Source organism: Salmo salar, chromosome 01, assembly GCF_965601325.2.
Source record: "Salmo salar chromosome 01, fSalSal1, whole genome shotgun sequence".
NCBI lineage: Eukaryota > Metazoa > Chordata > Actinopteri > Salmoniformes > Salmonidae > Salmo > Salmo salar.
Window position 1 is genome coordinate 53,805,303 of NC_138291.1, and position 22,846 is coordinate 53,828,148.

At 42.2% G+C, this 22,846-nt stretch overlaps 1 protein-coding gene across 2 annotated transcripts; it reads left to right on the forward strand.

The window, feature by feature from the left end:
* Positions 1–3,924: 3,924 nt before the first annotated feature.
* LOC106604770 (tubulin--tyrosine ligase-like) lies at positions 3,925–21,969 on the forward strand. Of its 2 annotated transcripts, none has more exons than XM_014199801.3 (7): positions 3,925–4,203; positions 8,737–8,815; positions 8,943–9,175; positions 9,436–9,571; positions 9,768–10,037; positions 10,232–10,375; positions 17,561–21,969. In XM_014199801.3, the coding sequence occupies exons 2-7, from the start codon at positions 8,754–8,756 to the stop codon at positions 17,763–17,765; spliced, it is 1,050 nt and encodes a 349-aa protein (XP_014055276.1). In that variant the 5' UTR covers positions 3,925–4,203; positions 8,737–8,753; the 3' UTR covers positions 17,766–21,969. The 2 variants fall into 2 exon arrangements, with proteins under 2 accessions (XP_014055276.1, XP_014055268.1); XM_014199793.3 differs by lacking the exon at positions 3,925–4,203 and adding an exon at positions 6,886–7,647.
* Positions 21,970–22,846: the final 877 nt, after the last annotated feature.

Below are 22,846 nucleotides of genomic sequence, written 5' to 3' on the forward strand. Positions count from 1 at the left end.
TGGGGTGGAGATTTAAAAAAATCCGTTTTGAAGCTAATTTCCCGCAATTCTACACATTTTGCCATGACTTAAGCCATGTTAATAATATCTGAGTGAGAGTAACTAACAAAATCAATACGGGCCCCCTGGAGGTCAGGGCCCCTGGGCAAGTGCAATGCGTGACCAGTCGGTATTCGGACATGATAGCTGTCTAGACTAATTTACAAATAAAAAAAGTGTTAGCTGACATGGCTAATTGAGTGACTGTCTTTGACTGACATAACCAAATTTCGAACTTGCACCTTGTGCATTCTACTATTCTGCTTATGTTGCTTATGCCTGGAGCCAGCCCTGACTGTACCTACTGTTTTTTTTGTGTCATTCATTTATTGTGGCCACCAACAATTGGAATGTGCATGCGCACGCACCTACTGTGCGGGAGTGTGTAGTCCACAGGAGGTTGGTGGCACCTTAATTGGGGAGGACAGGCTTGTGGTAATGGCTGGACCGGATTTAGTGGAACAGTATCATTCCATTTGTTCCCGTTCCAGACATTATTATGAGCCGTCCTCCCCTCAGCAGAGTTCACTGTTGTAGTCGATCACGTTACACTTACTTTGTGATACAAAAAAACAGTGTGCTGGCTGTGGTGAAAAGGGAAGTTAAGGAGGGGGGGGGGGGGGAATTGCACCACCAACTAACCCTGCACCTATATCCCACTCTCCTATAAAAACATAATGTTAAGAAGCCAACCTTAATGAATGACATATTATTCAGATCACTTTGTATTGGCCTACTACTCACAGGGAACTGATCTCTTATCCTTGCCCATCATCCTCTACTCTCCTCCATGCCTCAGCATACGACACCTTCTGCACTATGACCCTGACAACCGCTACCTGTCTCTCTTGCACCTGACACTTCTGATCCCCAGGGAACCCCCACAGTTGACACACAGCTTTTTCCAATGATTCTACACACTCCTTTGTTTCATGCCCTCCTGACCTGCACACTTCTTACATCTTGGAATCAGTCCTTCCAACACACTGCTGCAACATGCACATAAGCTTGGCATACATTAGGTGGCGTCACTCCTCACGATTCTCGTCCTTCAACGAAGCTGTGATTTGTAGATCTATGTAGCTATGCGGAGGGCTAGATGAGACTTATGTTTAACACTTGTGTAGGATAGGTGTAAAACACTATACTCAAATTGGGCCGAATCCTGAGCCCTCCCACCTTACAGAGCTCAATGATAGTCCATGGTGCCATCTGGTGGTGAAGATATGCAGTGGCAAGAAAAGGTATGTGAACCCTTTGGAATTACTTAGATTTCTGCATAAATTAGTCTTAGAATTTGACCTGATCTTCATTTTAGTCACAACAATAGACAAGCACAGTGTGCTTAAACTAATAACACACAAATGATTGTACTTTTCTTCTCTATATTGAATACATCATTTAAACATTCAGTGTAGGTTGGAAAACATATGTGAACCCCTAGGCTAATGACTTCTCCAAAAGCGAATTGGAGTCAGGAGTCAGCTAACCTGGAGTCCAATCAATGAGACGAGATTGGAGATGTTGGTTAGAGCTGCCCTGCCCTATAAAAAACACTCACAAAATTTGAGTTTGCTATTTACAAGAAGCATTGCCTGATGTGAACCATGCCTCGAACAAAAGAGATCTCAGAAGACCTAAGATTAAGAATTGTTGACTTGCATAAAGCTGGAATGGGTTACAAAAGTATCTCTAAAAGCCTTGATGTTCATTAGTCCACGATAAGACAAATTGTCTGTAAATGGAGAAAGTTCAGCACTGTTGCTACTCTTCCTAGGAGTGGCCGTCTTGCAAAGATGACTGCAGTAGCACAGCACAGAATGCTCAATGAGGTTAAGAGGAATCCTAGAGTGTCAGCTAAAGACTTACAGAAATCTCTGGAGTCTACGATACGTCAAACACTAAACAAGAATGGTATTCACGGGAGGACACCACGGAAGAAGCCACTACTTTCCAAAAACAAAACATTACTGCACGTCTGAAGTTCGCAAAAGAGCATCTGGATATTCCACAGCGCTTTTGGCAAAATATTCTGTGGACAGATTAAACTAAAGTTGAGTTGTTTGGAAGGAACACACAACACTATGTGTGGGGGAAAAAAAGGCACAGCACACCAACATCAAAACTTCATCCCAACTGTAAAGTATGGTGGAGGGAGCATCATAGTTTGGGGCTGCATCAGGGCCTGGACAGCTTGCAATCATCAATGGACATTTTTTTGCAGGAGAATATTAGGTTATCTGTCTGCCAATTGAAGCTCAACAGAAGTTGGGAGATGCAACAGTACAACGACCCCAAACACCAAAGTAAATCAACAACAGAATGGCTTCAACAGAAGAAAATATGCCTTCAGAGTCCTGACCTCAACCCGATTTAAAATGCTGTGGCATGACCTCGAGCAGTTCACACCAGACATCCCAAGAATATTGCTGAACTGAAACAGTTTTGTAAAGATGAATGGTGCAAAATTCCTCCTGACCGTTGTTCAGGTCTGATCCACAACTACAGAAAACGTTTGGTTAAGTTTATTGCTGCCAAAGGAGGGTCAACCAGTTATTCACATACTTTTCCCACCCTACACTGTGAATGTTTACACAGTGTGTTCAAGAAAGACATGAAAATGTCTAATTGTTTGTTATTAGTTTAAGCAGACTGTTTGTCTATTGTTGTGACTTAGACGAAGATCAGATCAAATGTTATGACCAATTTATGCAGAAATCCAGGTAATTCCAAAGGGTTCACATACTTTTTCCTGCCACTGTAGCTAATAGCAGAACATTGATAGTGTACTGTGGGAATTCAAATATATTTTGTTTAATTGGGGATAGTCCGGGCCAGTCCAGTAAGTTCAGTTCAAGTCTAATTAGTCCAGTCAAGTGTAGTCTAGTCAATCAGTCATGTCTAGCCACGTGTCCAAACAGGCTTTGACCCCGGGCATTGCTGTGCATTGTTTTTCACTATATGTCTCATAATTTAATATATAAGATCTGCTGGGTATTGATTGAATAGGAGGCAAGCTCAACTGACCATTATTAGGCAATACTCTCAAGAGAATAAGATACATTAAATCTGCACATTCATTCAGAGATTACATCTGTATCCATTTCAAACAACCAAAATAGAGGTTTCATTTAGACAAAAAAAACTTTCTCTATCAAAACCTTTTGACCCTTAGAACAGAGTTTCTAAACCCAGAGGCGCAACATTTATTTATTTATTTCACCTTTATTGAACCAGGTAGGCAAGTTGAGAACAAGTTCTCATTTACAATTGCGACCTGGCATAACATCGCGAGACTTCCAGGAACGCTTGCAAAACAGACGATGCAGACCGGTTTGGGGTTTGAGAAGTCAATGGCCATGTTCGAGAGGATCAAAAACTGTAGTGTATCATGGGTAAATTGTGACTGACTTATCAACAAATAGAGTAGTTATTTATGATGCAAAGTTATTTGTAGATCAGTCAGTCGGCAGCCAATTGAGAGAAGATAATTTACAACTAAGGGATAATGTTTGTCATAAGTAGTTGAACATGTAATTACTCCAACCTCATAAAATTGACAGACTGGCGTTTTTTTTCTTTCGTAAACAACCTCATATTGGAGTTCCTTTCATTTGACGGCAATTCGGCGCAGTTCGGCGCAAGATGACTGTTAGACCCGATGACGTTATTTTGCGCATGAGCTTAGCTAGATCGTCACTAGTTACCACAGCTACAAAGTCAGAAGGCCTGTCTACACAACCAATCAGGTGAGGGAGTGTAATAACACGTTTACCGGTTTCGGTATATTTCAAGTTCAAGTTTGAGGTTCAATGGTGCTTTCAAGACAATTGCGAATTTGGAAAGAAATTTGGTCAAATTATGACGTCAATGATCTTCAGGTCGGAAAGTCTGAGTTCTAGAAAGATGCAAGTTGCCGACTTGATGACCGTTCAAAACTATTTTTTCCCAGTCAGAGAGAGTTTTTTTCCCCCGAGTTCCCAGTTGTCTTGAATGCACTGAAATCAGAAGAGGGAGATTTCCGAGTTTCAAGTTGTTCTGAATGCGACACACATAAATAAATATGCCATGTTCAAAACAGCTGAGGACGTTCAAGACAACTGGGAACCACCAATACATTCGGCAACGCCACTGACGTTCATAACATTGAGAAAGGACAAAAGGGTAAGTTATCTTTTTCTTTTTTTAGTTAACTAAAATACTAGTTATAGCTAACTTGCAACTCTCATCTAAAATTAGCTAGCTAACTAGCATTCCATTCCAACCACAGAGTTATTCTATTTGATAGAGCAACGTTTTTAGTTTCTCTACAAGCCTTTCATTATAATAGTAATATAGCCTATCATATTCTTTCTATATTTATTTGTATTTTTTTTTCGGCTTCCATCAATGTAATTGTCTGCGTCATTTCCTATATATATATTTACCTTGAACAGATTCACAACCTTTGGAAGGAAACACTGCAAAGAGCTTTGGGTATTTACATTTTAGTCATTTAGCAGACGCTCGTATCCAGAGCGACTTACAGTAGTGAATGCATAAATCTTTTTTTCCGTACTCGTCAACCGTGGGAATAGAACCCACAACCCTGGCTTTGCAAACACCATGCTCTACCAACTGAGCCACACGCGAATTAGAAAATTGACTTGCAATTCCAATCAATTATTATAATAATGTTTTGCCATCTTCCGTAGCTTGAAGACCATGCCTTTGCACAGAGATGGAAACTGGTAAAAAAAAAAGCTGGACTGCAAGGTGATAATAAACATCGCACATGTTATCTGCTTTACTTTCTTGGTTTTAAGGTAAATATGAAAAAGTATATCTACCTACTGTTCGTAAAAGTCTATTGCTGCATTTATTTAAGATGTAAAAAAAATAAAAATGACCGTAGTAAGTGCCAAATAAATCAACAGGGTTGAAATCATCTTAATTAAATTAGCCAAAAATCAACAAATTTAAAAAGGAAAAACATTTATGCGAAAGTGTGTATGTTTTACTTGTGAATTACTTTGCCGTTTGTTTAAATGCCATTTTAAAATCAATACAGCTGTAGTCAGACACAGTGGACGCATCATAATACCCATAAAACCTAGCGGCCAAACACAGCAATGGTTCCAATTGTCTTTCCACCATTCATTTTTTACATAGTGAATTTTACAAACACTTCAAATTAAGTACAGTATGTGTTTGGTGTAATTCTTTCTCGGACAAGGTGAGTGTTATCAATATATTTGTCTCAATTTACCCTAAAAATCGAAATGCTAATTAGCAACAGAGAAGACCTCAGCAAGACTACAAATTCCTGCAGGAAGTTCCTGCATATCATCTCTAGCCAACGCTTTCAGCTACGTTCACCAGTGCGATCAGATACCTGTGCCTAATCCATGTTGAATCCATGTGCTGTAATGAAATTAATACTGTTAGATTTGTGTAGATTATTGTGAATTGTTAGATACTACTGCACTGTTGGAAATAGGAACACAAGCATTTCGCTAGACCTGCAATAACATCTGCTAAATATGTGTATGTGACCAATAAAATTGATTTTGAATTGAATAGTGTTTAATTTATGTCCCCTTTCTCTGTCTTGGCTAGCCACTGACTACACTTTAACTAGTTAGCAGAGCAGTAGATAAATATTTTTGTATTACTTAGCCTAGATAATTGTTTGTATAGTATGTCGACTCTGGTGTCTATTTCAGACCTTATGACATTTTTCAAGAATGAGTTTTAAAAGGGGAGAAGACTGCTATAAGTCTGGCCATGTGGAGAAGTGCAGCTCTTGTTAGGGGCAATTTACCGGTTTGGTCAAGGCCAGCATGAGGGATAAAGTGTATCCTGTGTCGGTGAGTGTAGCTATTAAGTTTTAGCAATACAATGTGTTCTATACAGCTGTCAACATTCTACAAGGAAAGAGACACGTAAACCTACAATATTTTGGGTTAAGACAAGTTACTATGAGTAAGGGCAAACATCATGATAAACTTGCAAGCTGGGTTTGAATAAGACATCCGATTATCACTTTGCATGTAGAATATTTGGTTTTATTATAGCTAACAAATAACAATCATTAATGGATCACGCGTTATCAAACATCACACTCCCTCATCTGATTGGTCGGATTTGTGGCCGTTGTAACTAGTGACGACTGCTAATGTGCTAGTCGGAACTAGGAAGCTCTGAAATATGCAACTTGCTAACTGGTTGTAGTTATACACGTGCCGCGTTCAAAAATGAGGCTGATATTTAATCGGATGTATAAATATGATACCCTTTTAAATGATCGAACGATCTAGAAAAGCACTCATCGCTCAGCATTATTTACAACAATGTAACGGACGTTAATGCCGTAGGTGTACATTTTCTGTGAAAATCACTACAATACATGAGCTTTAGCTATCACCCTGGCCTGGCTAAACTATCTAGCTACTAAAAATAAATGACCAAATAAAAAATATACACACAAATGATCAATAAAAAAAATAAACATATCTAGCGACTTGCCTCTCTAAAATGGGGGTCCGCACCGGGATATGCAGTACATCAACATTTCCGTTATACCCAAATTGCTGTTGTTATTATGAGGAAATATACCGTTGAAATATAACTGTTTATTTTGAATCTGCAGAAGGTATTTCATTTGATTACCTTTAAGTGAGGTACCAGAATATAAAGACTACAATAACCACAACTTTGAACTCGGAAATCTCCGATTTACTCCAGCGCGTTCAAGACAACTTGGGGCGGGGGGGGGGGGGGGGGAACAATCGATTTGAACCGTCAACTGGCTTCGTTCAAGAGCTCAGTCTTTCCGACCTGAATATCGACGTCATGATTTGAGCTCTTATTTGTCGAGTTCCCAGTTGTCTTGAAAGCTCCTTAAAATAACCTTTACAGGAAAACATTAATCTCTTTTCATTGGTCTTTTTTTTTTTTTGTCTCCCAAGTTAAACATCTAAAATCTTAGGAAAGTACCAGTTTACATAGATACCGATTTAAACAACATTTAAAAAATATATTCAGCTACCGGTAAACGACAGCAAGTTAGCTAGCTATGTAACATTAGCAAGCAAGCCAGATGGGAGAAGCCAGAGGATCTCAGCCAGACGTGGGACCAAGTAACGTTAACGTTGTTAGTCAGGCACACCCTAAATCTGGGCACCCATGACTGAAACGTAACGTCAGGCCAGAGTCATGCAACATGAAGTAGTTAGGACTTTTGTGATCATGAAAGACATTCACTAGCAACAAGAACACGCGAAGCACTTTTTTTCAGAACCTGGATATGACTGTCTCATCATCATGCCACAGACACATCCGTCCGCGAGATAGCGTTTGCCAGCCAGTCTGCTAAATTCAATAGCTACACCTGGGCTAGCTAGCTAGCTAATAATTCGTTTTGATGTGTGCTTTTGCACATATAGTATTGTTGTAATATGAATGCACCGATATATACATTTGTCGCAAGAGACGAGAACAGCACTATTTATGCTGAAGTTTCCAAAATTCTCGTCGCAACTGGACAATGGAAGAGACTGAAAAGGGATAATCCCAGATTCAATTTGATGTTGGGCGAACGGAACAGACTGCCATTTGGACGGCTTGGTAAGAGTAGCACTTTTGGCATACTCAGTAAATTGTATTGCATGGCTTTGAATACCTTTTGTTGTAGTGTCAGTATTCTTGTTCTCACCCTCAAGTTGAACCCATGAATTGTGTCGCATGAAACAGCTAATGTAGAGATCTGATGGAGGCCCATAGTAGATACACACACCACCAGTATTATTATGGCACTCACTGCATCGTTCCCAGCCTCCTTGTGAGTCTAACCAGGACTGCTGCATTATGCAAAGTACAAGAAAGTTATTCCCTTATACCACTAATAATGTTCCTTAATTATTGTTTGTGGCCCACCCCCGTTAAACTTAATGATTCATATTTTGGGCTTGACTATCCTGGAGCCTATAGTCTATAGACTATATTGGCTACTATGTTACGAAATTTTGCTCTCTCCACTGGCTTCCAGTTGAAGCTCGCATCCGCTACAAGACCATGGTGATTGCCTACGGAGCTGTGAAGGGAACGGCACCTCCATACCTTCAGGCTCTGATCAGGCCCTACACCCAAACAAGGGCACTGCGTTCATCCACCACTGGCCTGCTGGCCCCCCTACCTCTGAGGAAGCACAGTTCCCGCTCAGCCCAGTCAAAACTGTTCGCTGCTCTGGCACCCCAATGGTGGAACAAGCTCCCTCACGACGCCAGGACAGCGGAGTCAATCACCACCTTCCGGAGACACCTGAAACCCCACCTCTTTAAGGAATACCTAGGATAGGATAAAGTAATCCTTCTAACCCCCCCCCCCCCCTTAAAAGATTTAGATGCACTATTGTAAAGTGGTTGTTCCACTGGATATCATAAGGTGAATGCACCATTTTGTAAGTCGCTCTGGATAAGAGCGTCTGCTAAATGACTTAAATGTAAATGTAATGTAATGAAATTTAAACCTTGGTGACGTCACTGAATCACATCCTGTGCGGATAAGTAAGAGAATGCCACAAGTAGGCCCTATTGGACACATTGACGTTTGACTACAGAGAGGGAAAAGGACCAGACACATGCAAAATGCTTTCCTGTTTACACCGCCCTATTGTCATCACTTTTTTTTCTTCATGTGTTTGTTTAACCTCCATAGGTCATGAGCCAGGACTGATGCAACAGGTGAATTATTACAGAGGAGCAGACAAGTTGTGCCGCAAAGCATCTTTAGTCAAGTAGGTATTTGAACTTTGGTATTGAAAAGGTTTGTGTAATAATTTTCACTCTGATACTGTAATTTTCACTCAAATTCTCACTGATGCTGTAAATATCATCAATATCCTCTTTCTTTACATTATGCAGGTTAATCAAGACTAGCCCAGAGCTTCCAGACCCCAGCAACTGGTTGCCTGAATCCTACATCATCTATCCTACGAACCTAAATACCCCCGTCGCTCCTGTAAAGAATGGCATCAGCCACCTGAAAAGTAACCCCAAGACAGATGAAAGAGAAGTTTTCCTGGCCTCTTATCACTCAAGAAAGGAAAGCGGAGAGGGAACAGTGTGGATTGCCAAGTCATCTGCTGGAGCAAAAGGTACATCCCAGTCATCACGTCTGAAGGCTCGAGTTTCTATTGACAGCTGGTACTGCTAGATATTGTAGTCATTGGGCACTATGGGGAAAATATGATAGTATTGTTGCCTAAAGAATCTATTTTTTTTTAAGTTAATGCTTGCCTCATGTTTTTGGAAGTTTCCTTGGACTGCCCAGTGAGTTACAAACTCTTTATTGGCAAAATATGTATTCCAAGGATTGTATACAAAGATTAGGCTTGGGTTGGTTTTCTTGTTCCAGGTGCTGGAATTTTGATATCCTACGATGCAAATCAATTGCTGGAGTTCATTGATAATCAAGGGCAGGTTCATGTCATTCAGAAGTACCTAGAAAGACCACTACTGCTGCAACCTGGCAACCGTAAATTTGACATCAGGTAAGCATCTGATACTAATATTTTTGTGAGTGATAGCACATCTAATGTGTGTTTATTACATATTTATTACCAACAAAATACCATATAGCCTTATAAATACACAATTCAGGCTCTCTGAGGAACAGTAACAGAAGCAATGTTATTGCTGGGGTTTTGCCCAGTAGTCTCTAACTCTGCGGGTTTGTATTGTTCTTAGGAGCTGGGTGCTCGTGGACCATCAGTACAACATCTACCTTTACCGGGAGGGTGTGCTGCGGACGGCCTCGGAGCCCTACGACAGCTCCAACTTCCAGGACATGACCAGCCACCTGACTAACCACTGCATCCAGAAAGAGCACTCCCAGAACTACGGCCGCTACGAGGAGGGCAATGAGATGTTCTTCGACGAGTTCCGGCAGTACCTGCTGAGCACCCACAACATAGCACTGGAGACCAGCATTTTACCTCAGATCAAGCAGATCATAAGGTAGCTACTTTTCTTCCTGTGCTGTGATGTTTGTGTTTTAATTAATTGAAGGTGGAAAAATACCCTTTTTTGTCAGATGACCTTGCAAACATGACCTTTCCCTAACATGCATAGTTCTACAAATAGCTGTGTACAGGTATTTGCTACACCACTACTCAGACTCCTGACAATGGTTGTTCTGTCTGGTCTCCTAGGAGCTGTTTGACATGCATTGAGCCAGCCATCAGCACTAAGCACCTGTCCTATCAGAGTTTCCAGCTCTTTGGCTTTGACTTCATGGTGGACGAAAGCTTCAAGGTGTGGCTGATCGAGATCAATGGAGCTCCGGCCTGCGCACAGTCAGTATTATTTTATATCCTTCTCCTCCTAGTGGTCATATACACATATACAGTGCATTCAGAAAGTTTTCAGACCCTTTCCCTTTTTCCACATTTTGTTACATTACAGCCTTATTCTAAAATTGATTAAAAACATTTTTTTTAACTCATCAATCTACACACAATACCCCTAACGGCAAAGTGAAAACAGGTAGTTCGAAATTTTTGCACATTTATTAAAAATAAACAACTGAAATACCTTATTTACATAAGGTTCAGACCCTTCGCTATGAGACTTGAAATTGAGCTCAGGTGCATCTTGTTTCCATGGATCATCCTTGAGATGTTTCTACAACTTGATTGGAGTCCACCTGTGGTAAATTCAATTGTTTGGACATGATTTGGAAAGGCACACACCTGTTTCTATAAGGTCCCACAGTTGACAGTGCATCTCAGAGCAAAAACCAAGCCATGAGGTCGAAGGAATTGTCTGTAGAGCTCCAAGACAGAATTGTGCCAAGGCACAAATCTGGGAAAGGGTACCAAAAAATGTGCGCGTTGAAGGTCCCCAAGAACACAGTGGCCTCCATCATTCTTAAATGGAAGACGTTTGGAACCACCAAGCCTCTTCCTACAGCTGGCTGCCCGGCCAAACTGAGCAATCGGGGCAGATGGGCCTTGGTCGGGGAGGTGAACAAGAACCCGATGGTCACTCTGACAGAGCTCCAGAGTTCCTCTGTGGAGATGGGAGAACCTTCCAGATGATCCAAGATGGCGTTGCAGTAGGACGTGTGTATTTGTTGTCTTGTTCCTGTGTCTTATCCGTGTAAATAGCCAGTCTTTTTCGTATATATCTTAATCTCACTTTCTATCTACGAACTAAATATACTTTCCTGCAACCCGCCTCACCCTATGTGGTACGGATCTGCTATTTTTATTCCTTGAAACTGGAACTTCCATCCGGAGCTAACTAGCTACTAGTCTTTGTTAGCCACGGCTAGCGGTCTTCACCTTTTTCCCGGTTATCAGCCAGCCTTAGCTCGGACAACACCTGCCAGTCTGCACAGCGTGATATCAACTCAGAGCATATTGGACTGCTTCTCTCTGCCAAATCACCAGATTCCTACCGCTCTGGATCATTATGCCAGATCATTGCAGCTAGCTAGCTGCAAACGAGTGGCTACTGTTAGCTGATTCCTCTGTCCTGAAGCAAGCACCAGCTAGCCTTGAGCTAGCCTCGAGCTAGGCCCATATAGCAGCTAATTCTAGGGCTACAATACCTCCTTTGCCAATTGGCCTGAACCCTTTATTGTCGACACGGAGCCCCGCCGATCCATCACGACTGGACTGCCGACGTGATCGCCCAATGTGGTCTCAACAGGCTATTCTGTTACGATGTCGCCAAAGAACCATCTACCAGCCCCAGCCCGCTAGCTTCTCTGAACGCTGTGTCCTCTGCTCGCCTAGCGTAGTAGTGACAAGCGAGCGGCACCCTGACTCACCTATTGCTACACTTTTGACCCTATGATCACTCTGCTACACAGCTGATGCCCCCTGGACTGTTTCAATAACACAGTACCTCATTTTGTTTACCTGAACTAAGAACAGATATAGCCCTTGGTTCACTCCAGACTTGACTGCCCTTGACAAGCACAAAAACATCCTGTGGCGTTCTGCATTAGCATCGAATAGCCCCTGCGATATGCAACTTTTCAGGGAAGTTAGGAACCAATATACACAGGCAGTTAGGAAAGCAAAGGCTAGCTTTTTTAAACAGAAATTTGCATCCTGTAGCACAAACTCGAAAAAGTTCTGGGACACTGTAAAGTCCATCGAGAATAAGAGCACCTCCTCCTAGCTGCTCATTGCACTGAGGCTAGGAAACACTGTCACCACCGATAAATCTACGATAATCGAGAATTTCAAAAGGATTTTTCTACGGCTGGCCATGCTTTCCACCTGGCTACCCCTACCCCGGTCAACAGCTCTGCACCCCACACAGCAACTTGCCCAAGCCACCCCTATTTCTCCATCACCCAAATCCAGATAGCTGATGTTTACATTTACATTACATTTACATTACATTTAAGTCATTTAGCAGACGCTCTTATCCAGAGCGACTTACAAAATGGTGCATTCACCTTATGATATCCAGTGGAACAACCACTTTACAATAGTGCATCTAAATCTTTTAAAGGGGGGGGGGGGTATTCCTTAAATAGGTGGGGTTTCAGGTGTCTCCGGAAGGTGGTGATTGACTCCGCTGTCCTGGCGTCGTGAGGGAGCTTGTTCCACCATTGGGGTGCCAGAGCAGCGAACAGTTTTGACTGGGCTGAGCGGGAACTGTGCTTCCTCAGAGGTAGGGGGGCCAGCAGGCCAGTGGTGGATGAACGCAGTGCCCTTGTTTGGGTGTAGGGCCTGATCAGAGCCTGAAGGTATGGAGGTGCCGCTCCGTAGGCAATCACCATGGTCTTGTAGCGGATGCGAGCTTCAACTGGAAGCCAGTGGAGAGAGCGGAGGAGCGGGGTGACGTGAGAGAACTTGGGAAGGTTGAACACCAGACGGGCTGCGGCGTTCTGGATGAGTTGTAGGGGTTTAATGGCACAGGCAGGGAGCCCAGCCAACAGCGAGTTGCAGTAATCCAGACGGGAGATGACAAGTGCCTGGATTAGGACCTGCGCCGCTTCCTGTGTGAGGCAGGGTCGTACTCTGCGAATGTTGTAGAGCATGAACCTACAGGATCGGGTCACCGCCTTGATGTTAGTGGAGAACGACAGGGTGTTGTCCAGGATCACGCCAAGGTTCTTAGCACTCTGGGAGGAGGACACAAGGGAGTTGTCAACCGTGATGGCGAGATCATGGAACGGGCAGTCCTTCCCCGGGAGGAAGAGCAGCTCCGTCTTGCCGAGGTTCAGCTTGAGCTGGTGATCCGTCATCCACACTGATATGTCTGACAGACATGCAGAGATGCGATTCGCCGCCTGGTTATCAGAAGGGGGAAAGGAGAAGATTAATTGTGTGTCGTCTGCATAGCAATGATAGGAGAGACCATGTGAGGATATGACAGAGCCAAGTGACTTGGTGTATAGCGAGAATAGGAGAGGGCCTAGAACAGAGCCCTGGGGGACACCAGTGGTGAGAGTGCATGGTGCGGAGACAGATTCTCGCCACGCCACCTGGTAGGAGCGACCTGTCAGGTAGGACGCAATCCAAGCGTGGGCCGCGCCGGAGATGCCCAACTCGGTTGTTCGGATGTTCTGAAAGAGCTGCAAAATCTGGACCCCTACAAATCAGCTGGGCTAAACAATCTGGACCCTCTCTTTCTTAAATTATCCGGCACAATTATTGCAACCCCTATTACTAACCTGTTCAACCTCTCTTTTCTATTGTCTGAGATTCCCTAATGATTGGAAAGCTGCTGCGGTCATCCCCCTATTCAAAGGGGGAGACACTCTAGAACCAAACTGTTACAGACCTATATCTATCCTGCCCTGCCTTTCTAAAGTCTTCGAAAGCCAAGTTAACAAACAGATCACCGACCATTTTGAATCCCACCGTACCTTCTCCGCTATGCAATCTGGTAATCGAGCTCAAGGTCCTAAACGATATCATAACCACCATCGATAAAATACAATACTGTGCAGCTGTCTTCATCGACCTGGCCAAGGCTTTCGACTCTGTCAATCACTGCATTCTTATCGGCAGACTCAACAGCCTTGGTTTCTCAAATGACTACCTCGCCTGGTTCACCAACTACTTATCAGATAGAGTTCAGTGTGTCAAATCGGAGGGCCTGTTGTCCGAGCCTCTGGCAGTCTCTATGGGGGTGCCACAGGGTTCAATTCTCGTGCCGACTCTTTTTCTCTGTTATATATCAATAATGTTACTCTTGCTGCTGGTGATTCTCTGATCCACCTCTATGCAGACCACACCATTCTGTATACTTCTGGCCCTTCTTTGGATACTGTGTTAACCTGTTGGGGATAGGGGGCAGTATTTGCACGGCCGGATAAAAAACGTACCCGATTTAATCTGGTTACTACTCCTGCCCAGTAACTAGAATATGCATATAATTGTTTGATTTGGATAGAAAACACCCTAAAGTTTCTAAAACTGTTTGAATGGTGTCTGTGAGTATAACAGAACTCATTTGGCAGGCCAAAACCTGAGAAGATTCCAAACAGGAAGCGCTCTCTCTGACTATTTCTTGGCCTTCTTGATCATCTCTAACCAAAACAGGGGATCTCTGGCATAACGTGACATTTTCTAACGCTCCCATAGGCTCTCAGAAGGCGCCAGAACGATGAATGGTGACTTTGCAGGCCATGGCTGAAAAACAGTAGCGCATTTGGATAGTGGTCGATCTGAGGACAATGAGACTGGAGGCGCGTGCACGAGCTGACACCATGTTTACTTTCTCTCTCTTTGAACGAAAACAACGACTCCCGGTCGGAATATTATCGCTTTTTTACGAGAAAAATCGCATAAAAGTTGATTTTAAACAGCGTTTGACATGCTTCGAAGTACGGTAATGGAATATTTAGAATCTTTTTTGTCACGAAACGCGTCGGGCGCGTCTTGAACGCACGAACAAAACGCCGCTATTTGGATATAACTATGGACTATTTGGAACCAAACTAACATTTGTTATTGAAGTAGAAGTCCTGGGAGTGCATTTTGACGAAGAACAGCAAAGGTAATCCAATTTTTCTAATAGTAATTCTGAGTTTGGTGAGTACCACACTTGGTGGGTGTCAAAATAGCTAGCCTGTGATGGCCGGGCTATCTACTCAGAATATTGCAAAATGTGCTTTCACCGAAAAGCTATTTTAAAATCGGACATAGCGAGTGCATAAAGGAGTTCTGTATCTATAATTCTTAAAATAATTGTTATGTTTTTTGTGAACGTTTATCGTGAGTAATTTAGTAAATTCACCGGAAGTGTTCGGTGGGAATGCTAGTCACATGCTAGTCACATGCTAATGTAAAAAGCTGGTTTTTGATATAAATATGAACTTGATTGAACAAAACATGCATGTATTGTATAACATAATGTCCTAGGAGTGTCATCTGATGAAGATCATCAAAGGTTAGTGCTGCATTTAGCTGTGGTTTTGGTTTTTGTGACATTATATGCTAGCTTGAAAAATGGGTGTCTGATTATTTCTGGCTGGGTACTCTGCTGACATAATCTAATGTTTTGCTTTCGTTGTAAAGCCTTTTTGAAATCGGACAGTGTAGTTAGATTAACGAGAGTCTTTAAAATGGTGTAAAATAGTCATATGTTTGAGAAATTGAAGTAATAGCATTTCTAAGGTATTTGAATAACGCGCCACGGGATTCCACTGGCTGTTGAGTAGGTAAGTGTCCCACCTAGCCCATAGAGGTTAACTAACCTCCAGACGAGCTTCAATGTCATACAACACTCCTTCCGTGGCCTCCAGCTGCTCTTAAATGCAAGTAAAACTAAATGCATGCTCTTCAACCGATTGCTGCCCGCACCCGCCCATCTAGCATCACTACTCTGGACGGTTCTGAATATGTGGACAACTACAAATACCTAGGTGTCTGGTTAGACTGTAAACTCTCCCTCCAGACTCACATTAAGCATCTCCAATCCAAAATTAAATCTAGAATCAGCTTCCTATTTCGCAACAAAACATCCTTCACTCATGCTGCCGACCATACCCTCGGAAAACTGACTATCCTATCGATCCTTGACTTCGGCAATGTCATTTTAGAAAATTGCCTCCAACTCTCTACTCAGCAAATTGGATGCAGTCTATCACAGTGCCATCTGTTTTGTCACCAAAGCCCCATTTACTACCCACCACTGTGACCTGTATGCTCTCGTTGGCTGGCCCTAGCTTCATATTCGTTGCCAAATCCACTGGCTCCAGGTCATCTATAAGTCTTTGCTAGGTAAAGCCCCGCCTTATCTCAGCTCACTGGTCACCATAGCAGCACCCACCCGTAGCACGCGCTCCAGCATGCTAGGATGTTTTTGTGCTGGTCAAGGGCAGACAGGTCTGGAGTGAACCAAGGACTATAACTATTCCTAGTTCTAAACTTTTTGAGTGGGGCATGCTTATTTAAGATGGTGAGGAAGGCACTTTAAAAAATAGCCAGGCATCATCTACTGACGGGATGAGGTCAATGTCATTCCAGGATAACCCGGCCAGGTCGATTAGAAAGGCCTGCTCGCAGAAGTGTTTTAGCGAGCGTTTGACAGTGATGAGGGGTGGTCGTTTGGTCGCAGACCCATTACGGATGCAGGCAATGAGGCAGTGATCGCTGAGATCTTGATTGAAAACAGCAGAGGTGTGTTTGGAGGGTGAGTTAGTTCGGATGACATATATGAAGGTGCCCGTGTTTACGGATTTGGGGTTGTACCTGGTAGGTTCATTGATCATTTGTGTGAGATTGAGGGCATCAAGCTTAGATTGTAGGATGGCCGGGGTGTTAAGCATGTCCCAGTTTAGGTCACCTAGTAGCACGAGCTCAGAAGATCGATGGGGGGCAATCAATTCACATATGGTATCGTGGGCACAGCTGAGGGCAGAGGGAGGTCTATAGCAAGCGGCAACAGTGAGAGACTTGTTTCTGGAAAGGTGAATTTTTAGAAGTAGAAGCTGTTTGGTTACAGACTTGGATAGTAATAGAGAGCCTGCAGAGTTATCTTTGCAGTAGATTGCAACACCGCCCCCTTTGGCAGTTCTATCTTGGCGGAAAATGTTATAGTTAGCGATGGAGATTCCAGGGTTTTTGGTGGTTTTCCTAAGCCAGGATTCAGACACAGCTAAGACATCCAGGTTGGCAGTTGTTTGATATTTCAGCTTTTTATTTTAAATAAATGTACCAAAAAATTCTAAAACCTGTTTTTGCTTTATGTGGTATTGTGTTTAGATTGATGAGGGGAAAAAACGATTTAATCTATTTTAGAATAAGGGTGTAACGTAACGTGTTTCAGTTATATATTTGCTCGTTCATGCTAGTTTCTGTCCAACCAAGAGGTTTGGGCAGAAATTTGAATTATTATGAAAATGTTTTGTTCCATTGTTCAAAGCTTAGAGGGCTATGTTAACCTATGTTAACCAAAATGTGCTTGTAAAATTTTCCTTTGAATCATTCATTTTTCCCGGTATAATCTCACTAAGCCTGATTTAAGGGGCATCTTATTAATTGCACCATCTCTCCATCCTCTAGGAAACTCTACCCGGAGCTATGCCAAGGTATCGTGGACGTAGCCATCTCCAGTGTCTTCCCACTGAACAATGATTCCGAACCACGATCATCTTCCTCCTCCCCCGCTCCTTACTCCTCCTCCCCCTCCTTTTCCACTCTCAACTCATCCTGTTCCTCTCCAAAACTGAGAGGACCCCTCCACGTGGGCCCATTCACTCGATTGTAAGTCCCTCCTCTGCTTCAGAAGTTCCAACCTCTGCCCTCTGCTCCTCACTCCTACGCTTTTCCCGAGATGTCCCACAGGCCAGGAAGCTTTGCCATCTCATTGGTTCTCGCATGGCAAGTTTTGTCTCGAATGGGAATACCCTTGTGATTGACTGAAGATTGTGTGACTTTCTCGTATGTGCTACCACATTCTCCTCCCCATACCCCACAGTGGAAGCGCATTTCGGAGGAAAGCCTGGACAGGCATGTAGAAAATGAATGTGTGTAGACTTGGTGAATGTTCAGATGGTGACGATGATTAAGATAAATTGGCGACAGACTGATGATGGATTTGGGGGTCCCAGAACAAGAAGAGATTCCCTTGTGAACCAGCGCTGCCACTGACTGTGTATGGACGACCTCTGAAGATGGAGGGGACGCTTCACTTATTATACAGACTTTAGTGCCTTACATCTCCACCCATACCCCCTTAAAGATGCAACCTGTCGATTTAGCATAGCGCCTCTGCTACTGTGTGTGTGTTATGTGAGCCTGTGTATTGTCGGTCAGGCAAGTGTGTATGTCTGTGTGGTCTAGTCTTTTTTTCTCTCTCTCTGGGTTTGGAGATCTTTGGATTTTATCCACAAAAGTTAGCATTATCAGGGGGGAAAAAAACGTTCCTATATCTTGATATGAATACCTGACATTGATTATAGGCATACTGCATATCATGGTTATTCACAAAGTGTTTTTTTTGTACTGTATTTTAAAAGAGGATTAAAGCAGAAAATAGGCTACATTTTTATTGCTACTGTAATTGTATAATAGCTATTTGATAGCTATTATTCCATGCACGCTGTGTAGTGTTAGGTCTTCCATTTTGACCGACTTTTATTCAAGTTCATTTAGTCAGTGTTGTTCATTCACACTGTATAAAAGATTCCTAGACAGATTACTCATTTTTCTCTGTCAACAAAGAGGTTTTGTGGAATGACTAGAGGAGAAACCTCTCCTGTTAACTTGAGACTAGCTTTGCCACTTCAGAACATTTCAACCCATTTGAACCTTCTAAATGCTCTATCAGTCAAACTGTTACACGGTTATGCATGGGGATCTCCACTACAGCTGTAGATCTGTTTTTGTTTGTGATTTTAATAGAGATTGCATGTCGGTGTGGAAGCATGTTAGTGTCTGTTTTGTGTCATAATGCAAGTAGGCCTACTCTCCCTTTTGCCTCTAATACTGTTAGTTATTAGCCAAGAGCTGCCTTTTTAAAATGGTCTATTTCATAGAAAGTGAGTTTCTTGTTAGTTTTTGCTTGCTTCCTTGAAACCTGTAGTAAACGTAGTAGCTTCAACCCTACAAACTACTTTGTCAACGCAAAGTATTATTCTTATTTTTATTTTTTAAAGTATTTTTAGACTACTAACGCTGTTGGTTATGGTGTTGCATAGCTTCCATGATATTACGTGGAGTTGCAATACATGCATGCTAAAAAGTTGTTTTCCTTGTCTGTCTGTTAAACTGTAATATTCAGTGTAGACAACCTGACCACGTTCAGTTTACAGAGGCTTTATAGCATTATCACCCACAGTTAACGCTTAGATTAAGTTACTTTGTCCTCTGTTAATTAAGCATTAGTTAGTCCCTTAAAAGGGGCAATCCGCAGTTGAAACGATAACAAAGTGCTTCTGTTTCGGTAAAAAGCTAAGGGGATGCGGCTGGAGAAATATAACCACTCTCAAATTCATAGACCGAGCTATGGATGCAAGGGTTGACCATCCATGATATCAACATTATAGTTTTAACCATGTTTTGAGGCTATATAGGCTATTGTTTGTTTACATTTACTTTGTTTACAAACATTGGAGTAAACCAAACTTATACACTACATGACCAAAAGTATGTGGACACCTGCTCGTTGAACATCTCATAAAAAAATCATCGGCATTAACATGGAGTTGGTCCCCCCTTTGCTGCTAAAACAGCCTCCACTCTTCTGGGAAGGCTTTCTACTATATGTTGGAACATTGCTACTGGGACTTGCTTCCATTGAGCCACAAGAGTATTATTGTGGTTGGGCACTGATGTTGGGCGATTAGGCCTGGCTCGCAGTCGGCGTACTAATTCATCCTAAAGGTGTTCGATGGGGTTGATGTCAGGGCTCTGTGCAGGCCAGTCAAGTTCTTCCACACAGATGTCAACAAAACATTTCTGTATGAACCTTGCTTTGTGCACAGGGGCATTGTCATGCTAAAACAGAAAAGGGCCTTCCCCAAACTGTTGCCACAAAGTTGGAAGCACAGAATTGTCTAGAATGTCATTTTATGCTGTAGCATTAAGATTTCCCTTCACTGTAACGAAGTGGCCTAGGCTGAACTGTGAAAAACAGCCCCAGGCCATTATTCCTCCAAACTATGGATTTGGGCAGGTAGCGTTCTCCTGGCATCTGCCAAACCCAGATTCGTCCGTTGGACTGCCAGATGGTGAAGCATGATTCGTCACTCCAGAGAACGCGTTTACAATGCTCCAGAGTCCAATGGCGGCGAGCTTTACACCACGCTAGTCAACGCTTGGCATTGCGCATGGAGATCTTAGGCTTGTGTGTGGCTGCTCGGCCATGGAAGCCCATTTCATGAAGCTCCCGACGAACAGTTCTTGTGCTGACATTGTTTCCAGATGCAGTTTGGAACTCGGTAGTATGTGTTGCAACCAAGGACAGACAATTTTTACACGCTTCAGCACTCACGGTCGTGTTCTGTGTGCTTGTGTGGTCTACCACTTCAAGGCTGAGCCATTGTTGCTCTTAAACGTTTCCACTTCACAATAACAGAACTTACAGTTTACCGGGGCAGCTCTAACAGGGCAGAAATTTTACGAACTGACTTATTGGAAAGGCTATGACTGTGGCATGTTGAAAGTCACTGAGCTCTTCAGTAAGGCCATTCTACTGCCAAGGTTTGTGTATAGAGATTGCATGGCTGTGTGCTCGATTTTATACACTTGTCAGCAAGGGTGAGGCTGAAATAGCCAAGTCAACTAATTTGAAGGGGTGTCCACATACTTTTGAATATATAGTGTATTTTGGATTCTGATGGGATACGACAGTTGAACTTAACTCATGAGGCATGTACAAGTTATATTCTTCAAGAATCAATGGGTACAACTGCAGATTGCCCCTTTAACCACTACCTCTACTCTTCATTATCACACATTTTCAAATATTTTAGTTGAGGTCATGCTTCAACATGTTTTGAGTGAAACACCGCTTAAGGGACAACATTGACACATTTATATTTTAATCCATATCTTATGTTTACAAGATTGCTATGGGGAATGATGTACGTACAAGTGAATGACTGCTAAAATATAATCTATTTGATATGCACATGGTCAAAACATACAATGGCTATGAATTATATTATATAGTATTTGCCGTTGAATGTTCAGTTAGATTGTATATCATAGGGGCAAAAGAAAAGATGTTTGTTTCTAGATTTAACATTTTTTGGTAAGAGCTAAACTTTATTATTTAACATATTGGAAAATATCCAAAGACGATTATCAGTATTATCAAAATTAGGGAAATGTCTTTCAATCCAAGGGAAGGGGTGTCTTAGTGGGAATTGCCTCTTGATGTTTGGAAGACGCAATAAACCTCCTGCATATAAATGCATAATTTGTTTGATTGTGAAGAGATACATTTGGCTATTGCCATCTGGTCTGTCTGACTATTAATTGTTCAATCTCTTGTAACGTCTGGTTCTCAGTTTATTTGCACTGAACTTTTCTCATTTTTAATTACTTGCATTCTCATTGTATTTTATGAATTCCTATTTCTTACCAAAGAAAATTGCTTGTATGTCTAAAATTAATGTAATTGTTTCCCCCGTATTATTACTTCTCTAGCTATGAATGTGAGTTTTAGGTATTTCAAGGCCTTTAGAAATGTGTAACTTCCTTTGAGTGTACCGCCATGGGAGACGAAGAAGTGACTTAAATCTATCATTATCAAACATTTTCACTAAACCAAGGCAGCCAAGAAGAAAGAAATCCGTATAAGACATAACAGCAACATTGGCACATTTGAAATGTTAAGCTCTCCAGTCAACAAGATTTTACTGTACTGTATGTAGTCAGAGGAATGCCTATGTTTTTCTTTAGCTAATGTTTCTCAAACTCTTGCATGAAAACTTGATTGTATGTAGAATAAAATGTATTGTTGATCTGAGTCTCCTGTTTTCCCTTTTGGCGTAAACTGATATAATACCCAGGGATGTACACTAGATAGACTAGTACTGTATATTATTTTATTTCATGTTCTAAAGTTTTAGAACACCTCAAAGGTTTTTCTTTATTTTTACTGTTTTCTACATTGTAGAATTGTAAGGGGTGCGTAACTGGTGGCAGTGAAGTCAGACGCAGGAGAGCAGAACTAGGTAATAGCCGGAGCAGTTTAATTTCAAAACCAACGGCATAAAGAAATAACCAACATGGGTACAAAACTCGACGCACACCAGTAAACATGTGCACAAGCACTTACAACAAACAACTCCACACAAAGACATGGGTGGAACAGAGGGTTAAATACACAACACTTAATGAGGGAAATGAGAACCAGGTAAAGAGAAAACAAGACAAAACAAATGGAAAATGAAAAGTGGATCGACGATGGCTAGAAGACCGGTGACATTCCACAGCAAGAACCTCATACCAACGATCAAGCATGGTGGTGGTAGTGTGACAGTTTGTGGATGCTTTGTTGCCTCAGGACCTGGATGACTTGCCTTGTAAAAAATGTGAAATACCCTTGACTGAGTAGGTTTGTCCAAACTTTTGACTCGTACTGTAGATATTGTAGCATAATAATTTGTTGTACATAATTGCCAACTATGAATGACAGTCATGCTGACTCCGCAATAGACCACTGACACAAAAGGCTTTCCACATTGCAGCTGACTTTAAAGGCTAGTCGAGTCTGACTGATCTACAAATCATCTTGCATCATAAATAAATATCAATATTATCAATCAGTCGGTCACAGTTTACCCATAATACAACAGTTTTGATGCTCTCGAACTCGGTCAAAATCAATACATAAAG

Bases quoted from the DNA above. Each gene is read 5' to 3' on its own strand.
- LOC106604770 (XM_014199793.3), top strand. From the start codon at position 7,479: ATGAATGCACCGATATATACATTTGTCGCAAGAGACGAGAACAGCACT. The intron at 8,816-8,942 runs GTAGGTATTTGA...TACATTATGCAG, and splicing joins CGCAAAGCATCTTTAGTCAA to GTTAATCAAGACTAGCCCAG. The intron at 10,038-10,231 runs GTAGCTACTTTT...CTGGTCTCCTAG, and splicing joins CAGATCAAGCAGATCATAAG to GAGCTGTTTGACATGCATTG.